Raw genomic sequence first — 21,763 nt, 5'->3', positions numbered from 1 at the left:
TGCAATAATAATTTAGTTTGTGGTACTAAATAGAATGAGTGAAATGAACATTTCAAAAGCAATTTTAAAACTTAATACATTTTTAAGCAAATAGTAAAATTATATTGTAAAATTTAAATAGTATGATTTGTAAAACAATTTTATCTTGAATTGTCCTTAAAACGATTCGGATACATAAAGGTCTTTTGACAACTAAGGCGAGGTAACGGTATCTATGTAATATAAAAAAGGAACTGTGGAAGTTGACAGAAATGGAATTTCATTTCGATAATGTGACCGAAAGAGCATTCATATTTACGTAGGAGACCTGGGTGTCATGTAAATAAGATATTCCGTTTAAATAGGATTATACTAAATTTCTCGGTTAAATTTTCGGGATTATTTGTTGCTTTTTCAATAAAATTTTCTCGACGTTTAAATTTAAAAATTCCTAATATAGATGTATTGGGAAGTAGAAAATCGTTTGTAAATCAATTATATTTACTACTGAGAATGTCGGAGAGAGTTACAGGACGAAAGCGTGTTGCAAACTTTGACCGCTAGACCATGGTCTGCAAAATTTGAATGCAGTAACTTAAAAAAAAAAAAAAAATTCGATTCTCAAAAGGGTTTTTCTAAATTCTTTTATAAACGAAATCATTACAGTGTTATTTAAATTTTTAATCTATTTCTTGTTAAGTAGTAGTTCGGAAATTTATGAATCTACCAAATTTGAAAAGCAGTCGGAAGTCTTGGATTTCATGTCTTTCCTCGTGGGTAACGTGAATATGAGCTAATTACCCTTCAGTCCTCCACGAAAGCATCACTTACACAAAGGTCTTCCAGTCTTGAACTTTAAATTTTTCTCAATATATATATGTAAGATAAAGTAAAATGAAAATTAAAATTATAATTTAAAATGCCTCTTAATTGCTCATTTTTAATTTGGGCACTTTTTCTGTAGTAATGACTCTCTCTAAACTGCGTCATATCTGAAAACGTATTCCGCATTATGTCATCTTGAAACTTCTGCAATGCCTGTAAGTTTTAGCCAATCAGATTAATGAAAAAAATTACCATAAATATCGTTGCAATCCTACTACCCTCCCTCTTTCTCTGCCTATGCTTGCTGGCCGAAGGATGTCTCTTGCTTGGCTGTTTTCGTTAAAAAATGTAATGCACCATCATGAAAATTGTGGGGTGTAAATTGCCCCCCCCATTGGGAAGTGCAACAAGTAATCAAGATACCTGGAATAAAGTGATTTTGTGATGCTTCAAAAGTTCCCGGCATCTTCTGCTACGTAATTGATATTTTCAGTGATCTTCTAATCGTCAATCCACTCGAGACTGCAACATGTCTTCCCTAGTCATCTTTCGTCAGGGCCCACCAGCGGCCGAGCGGTAAAGTCGCTGAACACTGGTAGTTTGGTCCGAGGTTCGAATCCCGTGAACGGGCTGGCTGCATGGGCGTTTTCGTGGTTTTTCCCATGTGTAGCGTGTATACGAGCCAGTTTTCCTTAGAAAGTCCTCCACGAAGGCATCCCTCCCCTTAGGCAGATAGCCCACGAGGCTTTGCCGTAATCACACACACACACACACACACACACACACACACACCTTTCATCAATTTACTGCATTTTACTAAATCTTATCATCACACACACACACACACATAGATATATCAATAGGCTAAAAATTCGAATAATTTCTTTTTAAAATCCGTCCTGCGCTATTAATATTATTATAAGAGGAATTCCTTTGCTTTTATTCTAATTTACTAATTTATTTAGATTCTTTAAGTTTATACGTATATAAATTTACTCATCTAGGAATGCACAAGAGCCCACCAGCGGGCGAGCGGTAAAGACGCTGAACACTGGTAGTTCGGTCTAAGGTTCGAATCCCGCGAACTTGCTGGTTGCATGGGAGTTTCGTCGTTTTCCCCATGTGTAACATGTTAACGAGCCAGTTTCTCTTAGAAAGTCCTCCACGAAGGCATCCCTCTCTTTAGGCAGATAGCCCTCGTGTGCGTTGCCATAATTGAATAATTCAATCCAATCCTAGAAATGCATAAGATAACGGAAGACAGTTACATGGTTACGGTTTGCCTTCATATTAGACATATGTGTAGTCCCACGCACCCCGCTGTGTAAAGAAAATGCAAAGGAATGCAAAGGAATTTTAGTGGGAGTGATGTTAAATAAATAAAATAAAAACTGAAAGCTTTCAGATTTTACATTACGCCCAAAGAGGCGTTTTTTATACGCCTCTCACGTACACGTTTCGAGAGAATTTGGGCTGATGTCTCTTTGGACTAAAAATATTTAAAAACAGCATATCTTTGAAATTTCCGATGGACAGTCTCGCGAGCTGGAGGTAACCATGTTTTATTCCCGTTAGTTTTGCCACTGCTCACTTTGAAATCGTTGAGATTCTTGATCAAAAATCATTAAGTTTACAAAATATGAAACAGACAAAATTCCAAATTCGGGGTTCCAGGTGCTCATATTCGGGTGGAGGACTACGTTATTCTGAGTTTGATGACTCTTTGTACCGTCACGTTTTCACACTGAGAGAAACATACAAAAACTCCTGCAGATTCTTCCTTATGTAATTTCTTTAAATGTAATACAGAGCAACAATATTTGGTGGCAAAAATTTGAAAAGTGATATAACGTTTTTAGGGATTCAACGCAAAATACCGTTACGAGACTAATATCCCTTCTTGGCTAACATTATTTGAACTAACGAAAAATAAAAAAAATAAAAAAATAAAAAAAAATAAAAAAAAAAAAAAAAAAAAAAACGAAAACTGCACATTACTACAGGGATGTACTGTAAAACTCCGAAAAAGGAGAAACTAAGTGACATCACACAGATCTAGCCCATGTGCTGTCAGTGATGATATCCAGGACAGCCTTGATTTTTGGGATAAGCGGCTGTTGTTTGATAATATAGCTTTGGTACGGGATTCTGTAATCTGTATTTGTCCGAAATCTGCACTTGTTATCTGTCATTTGTCCGAAAATCTGAGGGTGGTTGGATGTCAGTTGACATCCCGTACCACTACAGATACACTAATCCATAGTGCTTAGGCATCGTTTATGAAAATAGACTGGAAATGTGCCATGACCTGTAATACAGCATGTTAGCTGAGTAGAGTGGAAGAACAAACAGGCGCGGGGGACTTGCGGTGCCTGATCGCATCCGTTTTGCCATTTCGATTTAGCCAAATTATTGCCGACTCTATTGAGTGGCAGTAAGGTAGAGGCAGATGTTTCGAATTCATACCAATGCTGCGAGCTCCCTACTTTGCCAGAAATACATAACAGTAAAACGTTAGTAAATATTCTGTACATAAATGGAAAAAAAAATTCTTTAAAAACGAGATTTTGATCGCCTGTGATGAATCTTCTGATGAAATTTTGAATTTCGTGAAATCCGCAAAACACCGTTGATCGCCAAACACGGGAGATTTCTGAATTTTGAGTTCCCATTGCGCATTGGTTTAGAAATTAATTTTTATATTACGTACATCTAAGTAAGCAGAAATATTTCATTACTTGTGTATTGCTGCTTTCAATAATTTCAGTCTTTTATCTTAAAGTATTAGTAAATTTTCCTATAGAACTGCAATCTGCACTTGTTTGAGAACTCTGTTTTTCAGGGAAAAATATAGTTAATTTTAGATTTCAGAGAGAAGCATGTGAAATTAACTGCTAAATAACCTATAGATGTAACAAACATAAAATGAAAAAAAAAAAAAAAAAAAAAAAAAAAAAGCTTCAATTACCAAAGGTAAACTTTCTCACAGGATCCTCCGAGAAAAATGATACTCGTATATTACTGCGTCGACCTTGAAATTTGGCACAAATCGAATCATAAAAGTCGAAAGCGGTCACTATTAAATTGCGCCAAACGTTATCTAAAATGATATGATTACAAACTTCCTGCAAGGTAATTGCGCCAATCTATCGTTGTTTTATCTGCCGTATTCTCGACTATATCGTCTCGTGTTCATTAATACATACCTCTTAATAGTAGGATCCTGTAACTTTGAAAATAATACTCTACTTGTTTGTTGTGTAGAATGCAGGTCTAAAAGTTGAATGATTGTTTTCAAAATGCAAGGAAATGTACAACGGCAGCTAATTTATATATTCTTGCTCGGAAAACAACGCGACATAGCGACAGTAAACCGGCTTTGCATCGAACGAAAGATGGATACGTGCCAGTTTCTCTTAGAAAATCCTCCAAGAAAGCAGCCCTCCTTTTACGACGATAGCCCCCAGAGGGCTTTGCCATAATCACATAAACCCAAAAATTATCAAACGGGAAATGTATTTGTTACGAGTGTGTTGTCGCGTCACGCTAATGCATAACTGGCGCTAAATCACGCTGCTTGGAGGCTGTTTCAACGTGTCGACGGATAATGTAAAAATATCCGAGCAGTATAAAAAGTATTAAAAGATGTATTTTAATATTCAAAAGTTTTTCCGGTATATTGCTGTTTTTTAGACATTTCAGGAATAATTTGTAAATATAATTTTATTATTGAAACTTGTTAGTTAGGTATTTTATGTTACATTTAATTTGACAGATTCATTGCACATATTCATTGACACATTTAAGATTGAACTATTTGTTTATTTGGTACTATTCGGTTGCGAGGGCCGTAAAAAATCGCCAAACTATTGTTGATGCCAATGCTGCCAAAAATAATTGCGGCAACTCTAACAATTGCGGCAAGAAAGGAAGTATAATAGTAAATAACTATCTAAGATTGATGTTTTAATTTAGATGAAAGGTTAATTTCATATAATACTTTTTTATTATTATAATTTATATGAAAAAGGCTAAACATGACTGAATGAAAGCATAAGAGTAAATAACTATTTCAGATCATTATTATAATTTATATAAAAATTGCTAAACCTAATTGAATGGATGCCTGCATCGCTACTTCGCTACCGACTTATCGCTAAAGCATGATTTCATCTCGTTGGTTGTTCAAACGTAATTTTCTATAATGAATGATGCCTTTTCTTTGAAAATATTCTCGGGAAAGTGCAGAATCGCTCAATTATTTGTTTGCCGCTTTTTACAAGGGTAAAAACAATTGGATGTTTGTCAATTTTCTTTTACTTTTTAAGTGAAAATAGGTCGATGTGTACATAGATAAAGTCAAGAGTGTGCACAGTGCCATTTTTGTGAAATTCTAGGATTCTTTTTAAGTGAAAATAGGTCGATGTGCACATGGATACAGAGTATGTGCAATTCTTAAAAACGCTTTAAGGGGACTCGTACACCTTAAAACTAGCAAGACCTTCGAATATGTGACTGTTGCAAGAATAGGGATAACTTATTTATTTTTAAAGCAATTACTTCCAACTTTTTACAGCTGACTACATAATATATCTGCTTTCTGAAATAGTAATCAGAAAGTTTGTGTTGCCAAAAATATTTTTATAATTTAATCCGCTTTGTGACAATTTTTCGTCATGTTTCCACCTTGCGCGCACAGTTTAAAACATTCTGTTGCATAATATAATTCTATATTTAATATATAACATAACATTTGGAAACTACAGTGAACCTAAAATTCTAAAAATTTTATGTTAAATTTTTATTTTATTTTGAGTTGAGTTTATAAAATGTATTTTGTTAAAAAAAATCTGTAATGTTTTCGTCCATAAATTTTTTCAATATTAAAATATTCATCAGATTTTTGGTTCAGTTAGAAAATAGTGCCCATATAAAGAATTCCATCCAATTTCAAGGATGTATTATTAGCCATTTTTAAAATATCATGCGCGCAAGGTGGAAACGTGGCGAAATATTTTCTCACAAAGGATATTAAATTACAAAAATATTGGTGGCAACACAAACTTTCTGGTTACTAGTTTCAAAAGCAGCTATATTACGTAGTCAGCTGTAAAAGGTTGGAAGTAATTGCTTTTAAAATAAAATATCTCAATTCTTGCAACAATTACATATTCGAAGATCATAAGGGGTTTAAGGTGTATGAGCCCCCTTAAACAGTGGGGGATTCTTCACTTTACCCAAAATTCTATTGCCGAGTTTTCGTCATGGGCAATTCCCAAATTTTTAAATCCATAGGCTATCAAAAAAGGATTTAAAAATTAAACTAGTATTTCAATGGCATCTTAAGAAATATAGAACTACTTAAACTTACGCAATCTGAAATCAGCGCGTACGCTAGATTTGGCGCGCTGTTAAATGGGCGCGTTTGTTAGATTTGGCGGTTTTGTACGCACATTTTCGCTGCAATTTTTTTACGGCCCTCGAAACCGAATAGTACCGTTTATTTTTATATTTAATTTCTGTAAAACAATTATTTTGAATAAATAGAATTCAGTCACGTTATTCAAGTTAAATAAAGGCCATACACAATCCTAGTAGGTGCACTGCATCAACAGAGGGTTCAGAATTCTTTCCTTTCTATAATCTTAGTAGGCCCATCAGAGGCTGGATGGTTTAAAGAGCTAAACACTGGTAGTTCGACCTGGGTTGGATTCAAACCGAGACGAGCGAGTTAGCTGCATGGTTGTTTTCTCCAGTGTAACGTGAAATAAGAGCTAGTTTTCTTCAGAAAGTCATCAACGAAGGCTTTCTTTCTCTTAGGCAGAATCTATCTTTATTAGGTCGAGAATATTCGCAAAATATTGCAATATATTCTTTGAAGTATATTATAATACACTTTATTTATGTTACTTGATATATATATATATATATATATATATATATATATATTCACTTTTACTCAAATTTATGGCTTTTTCTCTTTGCGATTTTCCTTTTTTGTAACTGCAAATTATTCTACTTTAACTTTATCACCTTTATCTCCAAAGTCTAAAAAGTAGAGTCACTTCGTTAGATTTTTAATTCTAACTTTTGTTTATAATTGAGGATATATATAAATTCATTAGGGTCTAAGTGCTTCAAAATTTTGCAGAAGACATTTGAAATTCGGAGACTTTACCCAAGAGAACATTAACCTGAAAAACTGGATGCGATCGGAAGTCCAAGAGAAATTAGAGTTGATCAAGCAATGGCTTAGTTAGGGCTTTTACCGTCCGAGACGGGTCCTGAATTTCCCACCCTTCTTGATATACAAATAACTAAAGAAAATGTCAAAATGACAGACGGAAATAAAATTTTTTGTTTTTAAGGAAAATTTAACTTCCAGCATTTTAAAATTACTTTATTGTTCTGCTTGTTTTTTGTTTTCAAAACCATGGATGACATCGTAGAGATCCACTTAATTGTCCTAGTTAACTGTAATGTAGACAATATAGAAAGATTTCTTAAATTCAAAATAAACATTTATTCTTATAGTTCTAAAATACACTTTAAATCTAAATATTTTATTATGGAAAAGTTTTCTCACAACCATCAGCGCTTTTAGCAGTTATGAAAAAAGTTCACAATAGTATAATAGTAATATACGGAACTTTGTTCTGGAGATTGTATTTTAGAATAAACTGCAAAAATTTAAAAGGATCTCCTTTCCAACGTTCTTGTATCGTTTTCCTTAGCAATAACAGAAATAAAGCTCTTGAAGTGCTTTTCCCATATTAAGGAATTCTCCCTTTATCACTTTGTTGATATTCGTAATGTTTTATTCATAAGTTTCGGCGGAATAAAAACGATATTACAAGGATGTGTAGCAATTACAATCTCGTGGTGATTTCGTTAAATATTTTACCTCCGGTAAAAACATTTATCCTTAATATAATTCGGTATGCAGTTCAGAATCGCATTCTTCTTTACGCGCCTCGACAATCCATGTGACTAACCCTTTTAAAATAATACCTTCCCCAAAAATATGCCATCGGGGACGAACAGCTCCTTCCGCCTCTCGGACAGCAGCGGAAGAAATTCTCACTTCGTCAGTAGAGGTGATGAGCTCTAAATATGGATGACGCATTTTAGTCTGAATTAACAGTTGTTTTATCAAATATTGAATATGGGTTTAAAAAATCACCCGAAGACTAAATCATGTACCACGGGATTATAAGAAAAAGTGGTAAAATTGTGGTGTATATTCCTTGATATAGTAAAAGCATTTCAAGCGTTTAAAAATCGAAATGTAGTTTGAGATGTGTTCAGAATAAAATTAAGTAGTTGAAAATTTAAAGGCTTTTATTTTAAAAGAAGACTTTTTATAAGAAACGGTTCTTGCTCTCGTTTCTCGTGTGGAAAAGCATGAAAACTTCCTCCGGACTATTACCCTCCCCATGATTTTACCACATCTCCAGCTAATTGTGGGGCCCAATAGCCGCTGAGTGATACAGTCTCTGAACATTTGCAGTTCGATCCGAGTTTCGAATCTTGCGAACGGGCTGGCTAGCGTTATCTTGTTTTCCCCAAGTGTAACATGTACACAAGCCAGTTTCCTTTAAAAGTCCTCCACGAAGGCGTCCTTCCCTTTAGGCAGATAGCCCTTGAGTGCTTTGCCATAATCAAACCAACCAACTAGTTGGGTTCAGCAGCTGATGGTCTTGAGTTTTTGAAAATTTTGTAACCCAATTCAGCTCGATAACTGGAAATGTAAAGCAGATTACCACTTTGAGCACTTTTTTATTGCAGGCCGATCACCTCTGCTATACATTCAGACCGTAAATCAGCGTATTTATTACATAAAGTAATAGTGTTCGTAACGAGCTGTCTAAAAATAGAAACATCCTTATGCAGGAAAATGATTTCTAGGATTTCTTGTATCTGATCTAAGTTCTGAAGGATTAAATTTCCATCAGTCCTATTAAACCTCTTATTTAAAAAATAAAAAAAGGGGAAAGGCTTCTTATCAGTCAAAATGATTACTTTCTCTTTTTCCTCTTTCATTATTTTATATTTGAGTCGATCAACTATTTTCCAAATTTCCAAACCTAAATTTTTAAAATTTTGAAATTTGTCAAAAAATGCTGTGTCAGTAAATTTCGTTTGTTTTTTAAGATTTCTAACTGAGTAGCTATGGGTTATAAGCAGCTAAGTTTTTTACGATCTATTTCTAGATGGATATTTTCATATATGTAATATATATATACATTCGGAAAAAGTGTTTAAGATTGGAAGACCTACCTTGTTAGAATACAGCCCTCACGCGCTTTACCATATTTCAGTAACGAAAGCGTACCTAGCTATTCATTTAAGAATTAGGATTTACATAGAGACGATAGTCTTCAAGTTAATGTAAGCATATTCTGAAAAATATTGCCAAATGAGAAATAATTTATTAAAAATTTGATAAAATCTCATTTTTATAAATTTTTGTATTTGTCTCTTTTTCAGTGCTGTTATTCTGATTTTAATTTTATTAATATTATTGTCAAACCAACCGTATGATATGGCAAGAGCAATTTTAGTGACCTACTTCGAGGGACGTTCAAACATAAAAGGAAATTTCTTGCTCCTTTCTGTAAGGAATTCAAAGTAATTATGATTCGCTTAACAAATATTGGGTCGGTGCGTAAGTCCGTTCTTCATTGGGTTGAGAACACTGCATTGTTAAACCTTCGTTTTTCGTTAATCAGTTGCTTCACTTCTGCCTGGAGTTTGACCGTTGTTAACAGTTCATTTTGACCTTTTTCAACGCTTACTAGCATGGAGTGTCAAGTAGAGTAAAATGAACTCTTCCAACACATTTATCGCCTTTCTCATTACCGCCTTTTCCGGTCTCTCTCTCTCTTACAACATTCTGGGACAAAAGCTCATGGTGTTCAAAGTTCTCTAACTGGATAACAGATTTCTTCATTTCGAACCCACATCCTTTCTACAGTACGTGCATTGAACTCTTACCTAAGCGGTGGCAAGCCGTCATTATCCAAGATGTTGATTACTTCATTGAATGAATGAGTGAGGTATTATTGATTTATAAAGAAGCGAATGAATGTCTTTTTGTAGCCCAGTGGAGAATGGAATGGACTTATGCATCTACCGTGTTGAACTTGTCAACAGTAGTGCTAGTTTCTCTTTTTCTCACCTGTATTAGTTGTAATCTATATGTGGGGATAACAGGCCATAGAATGTAGCGGGTAGAATTTTGGTTATGTTTTGAAAAAGTGTTGCTGGTTTTCAGATATAAACATAATTTTGGAGACCTCTCAATCTAGAATTATGATTGTTGTCTTTTATAGGGGCAAGTTTAGATTTGAAGTAAAACCAAATGCTCATTGACTAAAACTCTCAACCGAAGAAGACAAACCGGTTGTCACTGATGCATTAATCCTTTGGCCGCGGGTACAAAATTCATAAAAGCGCAGAAAGAAATTCATACCCTTTGTTCTTGCAAAACCGATCGCAGCGAAAATCCAAGTTCCAATAAGAACATCCCTGCGTATATTCAGGACAAAATTAGATCACATTAATCACGGATCTTGCGTTTGGAGGGTTAAGCGGATCGATCGAAGAACCAGTGTTAGATACATTGCTAAGGAGCTTAAGTGTTAGCTGCGAAACATTAGTTCAAGATTGTTTTAAATTTAATGAGGTGAAGGCTAAACAGGTGTCACGTATTTTGATGCCTAAAACAAGAATGATTAGTTTCAATCAACAGCTCAAATAGATTTCCCTATATAACCCTCAGGAAATAGTCCAGACTTACCACCATTTGGCTTTCATCTTTTCAGTCTACTTGAAGTTTTAGGAAAGAGGAAATTCAAATCTGTTGAGGAAACTATTGACGTCGTACAAGAACGGGTCAATCCAGCAGTTAACACGTTGAGCGCCACGTCAGCCATTTGTGGCTGACTTTCCGTTTAGGCCGCGTCAGCCATCTGTGGCTGGCACTAGATTTTCCGTTTAGGCCGCCATTTTCGGGTCATGCCATTCTCCAACAATCTCCTCCTCGTCGTCAGAAGATGATAAAAATACATTCTCTCTGGGCAGTTTTCTAGCAAGAATAATTTCATTGCTGCTATCTGTTTCACTCTCGAACTGACATTTTGACGCTTAAAGAAAATTTTTGTCTGCACGGGGCCAAGAACTGCAATGAACTGGTTTGTTGTAAAGAGAACACCGGCCACGAATCTATTTCGATAAAATGTTATCTAGTTGGCCAAACAAAGAAAACAGATTTGGCGCATAACGTATTGAATGGATGCCTATAGGAATCACGTTCTAAACGTAAACTATCTTCTACTGCTATAAAAAACACTGGCCCTACAATACGAGCGCTTTTAAGCGGCGCGCGTGGCCTGAACGGGATTGCCTAAGAAATACGCGTGCGCTTAACGTGTTAAGGCTTTTATTTTCCGAAATTATAAAATTTGTTGAGGGTGGAATAAGAGTGTTACAACTGCAGTTCGCTATACAGAAAAATGTAGAGTTAAGGCGTTTCACTGCGTTCAATAAAATGTTTAGCTGATGAATATCTTTGAACGTCCTTCGTATATGTAGTGGTCTTAGAGCTCGGTTTTGGAAAGGCATTAATAAGTTTATTTTATACTTGCAGGTATATTTACTTAGGATCTGTGCAACTAAATGAATGGCTTGCTATCATGAAACTCTTGGAGCTATCACACCAGTACAGAGTGCAGCCATTGGTTAATATTTGCGAAATAGCTCTTATTGCTCGGCTTGGTTTCTCTAACGCTTGCACGCTATATGAATTATCTCAAACATATGCATTAGATAATTTGAAATCGGAAAGCGAGATTCTGATTTTAGATGGTGCATTCGTTGTCTCAACCACAGAGGATTTCTACAGTTTGAAAGAAAAGAGCATGGAACGTATATTGAAGCACAGGTGGTTTAACATGGAGAACGAGGGGTCTGTTCTGTCGTGCTTGAAAGAATGGGCAACTAATGAATGCTGTCGCAGGTAATTTTCTTGCCTTAAAGCATAATTACTAAATATTATTTTCCGAATCTGTACCGGTTTCTTTTAACAGAATGCTCATTACCATTTCAAGTTCAATACCAGATTCCATGATATATTTCATTAGTGTATTCCCCGTCATCTGCCAATACACCAACAATTCGCTAGTACCTTATGGTGGAACTATATTGGGTTATTACAAATGAAATGGCTATTGAATCTGGTTTCTTCTGGTTTCAGAGAAAGCAAACATTGATGTTAATACAAATTTCTTATGCCATGATACATTACTGGTTGTACAGAAAGCAGACGCCGAGGTCCATATAAATTTTTTGCGTCATGATACAGTGTCATACTTGGGCGATTAAACTCTATTTGTTCAACAAGCATTGGACATTGAATAATAACGACATCACAGTCAGTCCTTGAACTCGGAAAATTAAGGTGGCTTTATCTCTTAAGTGTTCAAACTGGCGAATTCTGCAGCGGTTGAGCTAAAAATAAATATATGAACTGACAAAGCATTTGGTGGGAGATGAATTACTGAAAATCCAATTACTTTCTGTTTGAAAATTTCGCTCACGAAATGGAAGGTTACAAAACGAAATCTGTGGTTATCATCCTTTTTTCACTGATTCGATTGAATAACAGGATTTCATCGAATCGGATCGAAATTACAAGATGTCATCTAGACCTATTTGTGCACTTTCAAACTGTTTCATTGCACTTGACAAAACAGCAAAAATAGGAAAGCTCGTATATGAGTGCTTTAAGAAATCACTTAAAATAAATCACGGCATTAAGAAATTTGATATTTATATAAAATATGTAAATTTGACTCCTGAAGAAGTAAAAATTTTGCAAGACTGGCAGCGAATGGATACTGTATGGCAAGTCCACGATCAGCGCAACGTTGCGAAATGGTACTTCAGGAAAAGGCTCCTAAAATGTAATTGCATCCAAAAAAATACTGTTTGCAGTATGCTGGTTTTGTCTTTTGTTATTCATCATTCTTTCCACGAGGCGAAGCGAAAATGCAGTTGTATATCGTGTGGATACGATGCAGCTCCTCCCTTAAACAACCAGCACTTCTGAAAAACATAGAATCCTATTGCTTTAACACATGCGGCAGGTTCAACTATATACAGTACCGTAAACCATACTGCAAATCGAGAATTCAGGATACGAAAATAGATCTCTTTCATCATGCTCTTCTGAGATGTTCCCAAGAGAAAACAATTTTTTGTTTCAGTTCTTCAGTCATTTTTTACCCAAAAATTGCTTTGCCCAAATGTATCAACTTGATGAGCAATGAAGGATTTCATCTTTAGCAAATGCACTTGAATTTCATGAATGTAGTATAAATGAGTTTTTTGCCCATTGACAAAAGTGCATTGATGCCGCTGGAGATTATTGTCTCCACCTGCATATGAATTCTGTTAAATAAAAAGATAATGGCTTCTCTCAATACCAGTTCGTAGTTCATATTCTAACACTTTGGCGGTTACTATAGATATTGCATTTAAATCATGTATAGTTTCATTACATTAGCAATGGAACACTTGTTAAACTTTAAGAAAATATGATACACTTCGAAATACTGTATTATTTCTAGCAGTAAATATTGTAAGCACCGATAGATGACGCTGTAAGAAAGGTGCCGTTGGAAGGCGCAAAATTGAAGTGCCAGACAGAAGCGTGCGAACGAATGTAAGGCGATCTGATGATTCCTCAGTATACAGCTGCATGTAAATATGTAAATAGTTCGTTAATAAACCTAGTTTAACAATAAATTGAGCCATTCTGATGAGTAATGCTAGGTCACCAGCTAACAATACAATATTAACACGAGAAGAATAAATATCTCAAGAATTTTTGCAAAGAGAAGACTGCCAAACGATATGGAGCAATGTAGATCTGCACTTGATCTGATTAAGCAGAAGTTGACTTCGAAATAAAAAAGGCGGCGTCTCCATCCCCCCAAAAGAATACGTTAACAGAGGAGGATCGTGTTTCTAGAAAATCCATAATGGCCTCTAGGGTTGCCAAATTCTCAGTTTATTATTTAAACGATGTATTAGCAGGTACCGGTAATGCAGATAGAAAATTTATATATTTGAAACTGAAACCTATTTATTTAATAAACCATTATTCGACCCGCTTATTTTTTTGAGTTTCGTAAAAAGGCTTTACTCGATTTCTAATGTTTTCTTGGCTGTCCAGTTTTACCAGAAGCTATGTTAAGAATTCAAGAATATAGACAAGGGATAGGCAAACAACGGCCCGCGGCCAAACTACGGTCCACTTGAAGGTTTTATCTGGCCCGAGAATATAATTTTAATTGCCGGTCCGGGGCAGATTAAAGAAATATATGTTTATATATTATATATCCATCTTCTTTTCTACTTTGTTTAAATATTTTTTCTTCCTTTTTTTTTTCAAAGGACTGATGATCTTTTTACGCTTTATTTTACAAAACATAAATTGTCGTAAATGGCAAACACAGACAGCTTTCAATCGGTAAAGTGTTAAAAGCGGAAGTTCGTTGCTTGCTATAGCTGTACATTGGCCCCAACAAGGGTTATCTCTTTCTCGGGGAGCAGACATATGGGAATCCAATATAGGTGAATTAGACCTCTTAGAAAAAAAACTGAATCTTAGGAGAAACTTATTTTAACTTAAAACTTAAATATGTTTGCTGGACATCTAGCTAAGAATGACTTGTCTCATTTCCCGAAGTTAAATTCACTACCCTCAATAAATGAAGAGAAGCTTAAGAATTATGAAGATGACTTGAGAAAACTGCATTTTGATTTCGAATGAATATTTCAAGATTTCACTGCCATTCAGACAGATTTGGATATTTTCACCATGCCTTTCAACGTAAATTATGAAGCTGTGAGTTCAGATTTACAGCTTGAATTAATTGAGTTGCAATCTAATAATCATTTCAAGGAGTTGTTTCTAAATATTCCAAAGTTAGTTTTACAAATCATTATCGAAAGTAAGTTTCCAAAATTTAATGTCTGACACCCAGAAAATCAGTTTTATATTTTCTTTATCTTTTTATATGTTGGCAAGTGTTTTCAGCTATAAACTTTAAAAAGAATTATTTCAGAAATATATACCGACAGATGAGCATTTAGCCTCGTTCCTTAGAATCAGTACATCTCACTTCGAACCTCAATATAAGAATTTTTAAAAATGAAATCGCAATCTCATTACCATATTTAAATTGTAATACTTGTATCTTGTTTTTAAAACTTTTGAAAAATTTATCTTGTCTGGCCAACCTTTTTTTCTTTTTTCTTAATTTTTGACCCGCGACCGAAACCTTTTGCCCTTCTTTGGTATAGATCATATCATGTCCATTAATGATAGGATGTTATGATTGATGGATCAATGTCCATTATTGATTTGAAAATAGGATCCCATAGCTCGGAAAATAATCCACTGCTTACTACTGTGTAGAAGGCAGATCTAACATTTCTTTCAGTTTGATAGAAAAAATGTAGCACGAACAGTTAATTTATATTATTGTTCATAAAAAGGAAAGGGTTGCTTAGAGAGGTTACATCAAACGAAAGTGCAGATGTTTGAGTGTGCGGTTACATTACACTTATCCATACGGCGTCAAATCATGGTTTTTGGTGACAGCTTCACGGTCGATGGAATAATACGTAAGTAATATTTAAGCTTCATTTATTCTGACTGCTTAAACATTAACTTGCGTTATATAGTATGATACAATTAACTAATTGTTGCTTTTTAATTTTGTTTTAAATTGGAATTATTTTACTGCTTATGGTTTAATCACAATGTTTATTATTCTGCACACTCAATAAACGTTTCTTTTTTCCAGGGAGGATAACTTTTTACTCAGTGGAAAAATATGTAACGATCTGCTTAAAATTTGTAATTCATAGGTTTTTCTTCTGCAGGTTATTAATTTTAGTAAATGTAATAAATTATTACATTATAATAAGAGTACTCCAAGTTTCGTTTCCCTTCAGAGAGGCCATATAAGTGCTAAGTTTCATCCACCCTTCTAAAATATATCACGTGACCAAACATTTTCCTGAAAACATACAGCCTACCAAATGCCAAGCGGTTAAATTTCTGAACACTGGTAGCTCGTCCCCGGTTCAAATCCCGGTGAAAGAACTGGCTCTGTGGATTTTTCCGTTTTCTCTCGTTTGTAATGCAAACAGTATCTAGTTTCCTGTAAAATTTCCTCTACGAAGGCATTCCACTCTTTAAGCAGATAGCTCTTCGAATACTTTGCAGTAATTAAATTTTTCCAATTTATAATTTAAAAGCCCACTAATAATCGTGTGGTAAAGTGGCTGAACGATAGTAGTCTACTTAGGTTCGAATCCCGGGGAACGGAATAGCTGTAACGGCTTCCTACCAGATGGTTATTTTTTACCGATTTTTGACGAGCTCATTTTATCAGTTATTTTTACCCAGCATAGTACCAAATCTCAGAAGTTATTTTCTTTAAGCTTCAAGTTTAGCCAAATCTTTGAAATCTGTTACTATTTTCAAAATTGCTGTTAAAATTGATTTTTTGTTTATATCTCACATAATTAAGGAATACCCTATTCTTGTTCGATCAGGGATAGTGCCTTCGCTCCAGGTACGTCCTAGTCCGGTGGAATAGCTGTAGAGCATTTTAGTGATGTGCCCACATTCAGCGTGGATACAAGTCGGTTTACCTTAAAAATGCTTCATGAACACTTCCAACCACTTAAGCAGATAACCCTTACTTGCTTTGCCAAAATCAAATCTAATCAAATTAAATCAAACCTGGAAACTTACATTATTTAATGGATTATTAATTATTGGAGCCATGAGTTTACGGCCAATTATTGACGAGAACCCTTTTGAAATATTCTGTGTTTACTACTTTCAAAGAAGTTTTAAGGCTAATTACTGGCTCATTTAGAATAGTTCTTTGTTTTTTAAAATTATTTTTGTATGCAATAAGTACAATATACAATAACTGACTCAGTAATTGTTCAGTAATTGTCAATGACGTAACATGTTCATCGGAGTAATAAATTTAATTTCACCTTTTTGTAGATGCATGAAGCTAACTCGTGAGAATATCCTTTCGGTGATGGAGCCGTTTCTTAAGTACATTATTTGGAGAAACATACCGCACAATGAACGAACGTTTGTTCCGATTCACTTAGTGGAAAAATACAGTGATATTGGACGATTCAGAAAATATTTCAGATTTCCAGCCAGTCTTCGAACTCGTATTAAAGCCTTGAAATTCATCGTAGAACTTGGAGCGTTTCACACGGAACCAAACTGTCGCTTAGGACAAATTGAATGTCTGAAATTTAATGTTGAAAGTCACGTTTTTATTGCTGGCTTTAAGATAGTTGGCATGTTTCAGATGGATATTTCTTTTTTTGGTAAGTATGTCTCTTAGAATATTATATGTATACTTAATTTTTATTTATATGGTATCGTTGCATGATGACAGAGCTAAGAATGAAGATGTAGTAGAAATAATGGCCGATGTCTATGCTCCTCTAGCAGAAATAATGGTCGAATTCTTTGTAAACGTTTTGGGATAACTTTTTACTCCCTATATAATATAAATATTCTGCTCAAATATGTAACGATCTGCTCCAAATTCTTAATTCATAAGTTTTTTTTTCTTCTGCAGGTAAACTATAGTAAATGTACTAAACTATTACATTATAGTACTACTGCAAGTTGCGTTTCCCTCCAGAGAGGTGGTATAAATGCTGAGTTTTTTTTCTCTCTAAAATATATCACGTGACCAAACATTGTCCTGAAGAGCTACCGCCCACTAATGCCAAGTGGTAAAATCTCTGAACACTGGTAACTCGTCCCGGGTTCAAATTCCGGTGAAAGGACTGGCTCTGTAGATGTCTCCGCTTCTCTCATTTGTGATCTAAATAGTATCCATTTTCCACTAAAATTTCCTCTACGAAGGCATCCCACTCTTTAAGCAGATGGTTCTTGCATATTTTGCAGTAATTCAATTCTTCCAATCCAGTAATTTTGAAGGCCAGTAATTACGGAATCCAGTAATCCAGTAAATCAATTACGGAATCCAGTAATTACAGAAGCGGATGCAGACAGCTAAACCGGCGAAAATATTCTTTCTCATTACGCTCTTTATTTTAAAAAAGAAAAAAAAATTCTAGTTGGACAGTTTCTAAAATGTGTGCTAAATATGAACGAAGTGATGTTTCTGATGGTAGTTCAAAGGCGGTTTGAGAAGTTTACTCATGGAAATTTCCGCCTTGAATATGATGACCGCTCTGGACGGCCATGCTTTGAAAACAAGGAGCTATTAAAAGATTAAAAGAATCAAACGCTGAAAATCTCCCCTATACAGTTAAGGAACTATCAGACAGACCAAATATTTTTAAAAATACGGTTCGTTAATATTTAACAAGTTTTTGATATGTAAGCTGTTTCGATGAATGCCCTATATTTTAAAAAACAGAATAAGCTTAGTTCGAGTTTCGCCATGTGATTATTTGATGAAAACAATAAAGCTTACGTTTTGAAGTGTATCCTTACTGGAGATGAAAAGTGGATATTAGACAATAAAATTACAAGATCATGGGGTAAGCCAAAAGAGCCTCCGTTAGTAACATCGAGAGGGGGTATTTGTGTGGTCGTACTGTAAGGGAATTTCACACTATGAATTTTTGTCACCAAATCGGACTATAAATTCGGAAAATTACTTTTCCTAAATAGCAGTTTTAAAAGCAGAAATTGAAGCAAAATGCTCGACACTGTAAAATTATCGACGTGCTGTCTTCCATCATGCCAGTGCTTGACCCACACTTTTCGGTGAATATCAGACTTATTGAATATGACTGGGATGGTTTGTGCCTTCTTCATATTCGTCCCTGAAGGACTATTTTCGTTTTGTGATTTTGCGTTGGTTTACTATAAATGTCCGTTTTACTTTTCAAACTGTTGCCACCAAATGTTAGTCCTGCATTATATTTGAAGAAATTAAATAATGAAAAATCTGCATAAAGTGTATGTATATTTCTCGCATTGTAATAAAACAACGGTAAATAGAGCCATTGAATTTTGAATGACGTAATCCTACTGCGAATATGAGCACCTGAAAGCCCAAATTTGTTTTATTATCGATTTCACATTTTGTAAAACCTTAAGGGGTAGCAGAAACCCCTATACCGACAACGTTAAATTTGCCATTTTCGATGTACCTTTTCTCAAAATCTGCTGTAGATACAAGCTTGAAACTTTTTCTGTAATGAAAGTATACCTATCTGATTATACTGAAATGAGCTTCTGAAACATTTTGAATTTTAGAGTAAATTACAGGATATTTTGTTAGGCATAGTAAAATTTAGCACTTTTCGCACACAAAAAAAATTTTAAATTTTTTTTCCAAGTTTATTACAAAAAGCTCATTTCGGTAAATATTAGGGAACCTAATAAATAAGCCATAAAAAGTTTAGATACCTGTGAGCAGTAGTTCCTGAGAAAAGGTACATCGAGTATAAAAAAAAATCACGTTTGGAGAAAAACGCGTTTTTATATAAAAATCCTCATTGATCAAAGCAGTAGATGACAAATTAAAACTAGATTTTTTTACAGTTCTAATTTTCATAGAGATTAAAGAATGGTATTTTTAGAAAGATAAAAGTGTAGAAAATTTGAAAATGCAAAAAAAAAAAAAAAAAAAAAAGAAATCACAATTTTTTGAAGATTTTGGAGTTCCAACTCCCCTTAACGAATTTTCGATTAACGAACTCGAGGATTTCAAAGCGAGCAATGGCAACGTTGTACAAAAACATTATTTCCAGCGCATGAGACTGCGTATCGGACGTTCTAAAGATATGCTCAATTTAAAATTATTTTGCGATATTGCTCTTGAACTGAATTTTATGGTTGTAAGTGCGAAGAACGTGATATTTAATAAATGAAAGTAAAAGACAAAATGTTAAAGCCCCTTTGGACAATTTAAAATCTGAAGAATCTAAATTTTTTATCTTTTTTTTTTTCCTTTTAATTACGTGTTCCGCCATTAATCATTACAAGGAGAGGGAGGACTTTTAAAGGGAAAGTGGCTCGCATACACATTTCGCATGTGGAAAACTACGAAAACGCCCATGCAGCCAGCCCGTTTGCCGGTACTCGAATCCCGGACCGAGAAACCAGTATTCAGTGATGTGGCCACTGGTTGGATATTCGAGCTGCTTTGGGTTCAAACCTAGACGACCGAGTGGCTGAACTGTTTTTGTGGTTGCCCTATGTGAATTTTGTTTTAGTGGTCCCCCCCCCATGTGCAACTTGAATACGAACCAGTTTCTCTCAGTCATCCACGAAGACATTCTCCCTCTTAATCACATAGCCTGCGTGGCTTTACCATACTCAACTAACCTAACCTATGAACGTGTAGTGGCAAATGCATAATTTTCTAGTGAAGGGATATTTAACATTAATAACAAGGGATTTGGGATCTCGTGTCAATGAGAAAGTTGTGGCGATTTCTCGCATCTCATACGCATTCAGATTTAAGAATTCTGACAGTATATTGAGCACGCTGTCCGATGGATCAGCTAATTATTAATGATAAACATCTTGCAAATCGTTAACTATACCTTTCCTTCTAGATGTTTATTATACGCATGTTACTTAAATTTTCTCAGAAAATGCCCTGCTGGCGTTTGGTGACTAAGAAGGGTATCAGAACATAGTAGGGTGTTGTCAGCATGCAGAAAATACAATTATACTTCAAGCACCGAATTATACTTCTACCAGTATTATGTACACTGATCCCCCCCCCAAAAAAAAGAAACTGTGAAAGGTTCAAAATTTTAAATTACGTCCAAAGGGGCGTTTTTTTAACATTTTGTCTTACCTTTATTTGTTAAATATCATGTTCTTCGCACTTAAACCATAAAATTCAGTTCAAGAACAATATCGCAAAATTTTAAATTGAGCATATCTTTAGAATTTCCGATACAGTCTCACGCGCTGGAGATAAAAATGTTTTTTTCTGTACAATGTTGCCATTGCTCGCTTTGAAATAATTGAGCTTGTTAATCAAAAATTCGTTGAAGTTTTATAAAATATGAAATCGATAATAAAACAAATTCCAAATTTAAAATTTGGTCTTCCACATGCCCATATTCGCAGTAGGATTACGTCATTCAAAATTCGATGGCTCTTGGTACCGTTGTTTTATCACAATGCGAGAAATATACATTTATGCAGATTCATTATTTAATTTCTTCAAATATAATACAGGGCGATAATATTTGGTGGCAATAGTTTGAAAAGTGAAACAGACATTCAGAGTGACCCGACGCAAAATCGCCAAACGAAAACAATAGTCCCTCAGGGAAAAAAAAAGGGGGTTCTCTATCTCCCGTTCTACTGGGCCGCTTGACGAAATTCAACTTGCGTTTTTCAGGTTTCGAAAGCACGACTTAGGATATGTATTAGATTTCTGTATAGGGTTCTTTTAATATAGGTATTTTGACACAAAAATCGGACCTTTTTCTGAAATGGCATGCCCATTTTTTTCTCCATATTTCGATTCTACGACTCAAATAATGCCGAACTGCTAAGTTTTGTAAATCAAAATTTAGCCTTAATCCAAATATAATTCGTACATTTTCATTTATTTTTAAATAAAAACTTTTGAATTATAACCCATAAAATGTTTAACATTATCTTAAATTAGATGTATTTCTAAGCACAGCAGTAAAAAATTAGTTTTTATTCAAAATTTCCAAAAATATGCTTGAATTTGTATATTGGCACGTTTTGACTTGTGTTCAAGGAAAAGAGGTAGTTATAAATTAAGTTTACAAAGTGAATTATTCTTGGCGAAAACTGAAAAAAAAAAAAAAAAAAAAAAAAAATTCGCCAAGATACATTTTTGAATTGCTCCGTAAT

General features: G+C 34.6%; 1 protein-coding gene across 1 annotated transcript in view; it reads left to right on the top strand.

The window, feature by feature from the left end:
* LOC118194681 (actin-binding protein IPP-like) overlaps positions 1–21,763 on the top strand; it is a 34,914-nt gene that overhangs the window by 9,567 nt on the left and 3,584 nt on the right. Inside the window, exons 3-4 of the mRNA XM_035365854.2 lie at positions 11,456–11,824; positions 16,907–17,247. Coding sequence (XP_035221745.1) covers positions 11,456–11,824; positions 16,907–17,247 — 710 coding nt within the window. The remainder of the gene's footprint in view (positions 1–11,455; positions 11,825–16,906; positions 17,248–21,763) is intronic.

The sequence above is a fragment of the Stegodyphus dumicola genome, chromosome 8 (genome assembly GCF_044657685.1).
Source record: "Stegodyphus dumicola isolate Sdum_Otavi_A_Nest chromosome 8, ASM4465768v1".
Taxonomy (NCBI): domain Eukaryota; kingdom Metazoa; phylum Arthropoda; class Arachnida; order Araneae; family Eresidae; genus Stegodyphus; species Stegodyphus dumicola.
Note: the sequence above shows the minus strand (reverse complement) of the source record. Positions and strands in the feature narration are given on the sequence as shown.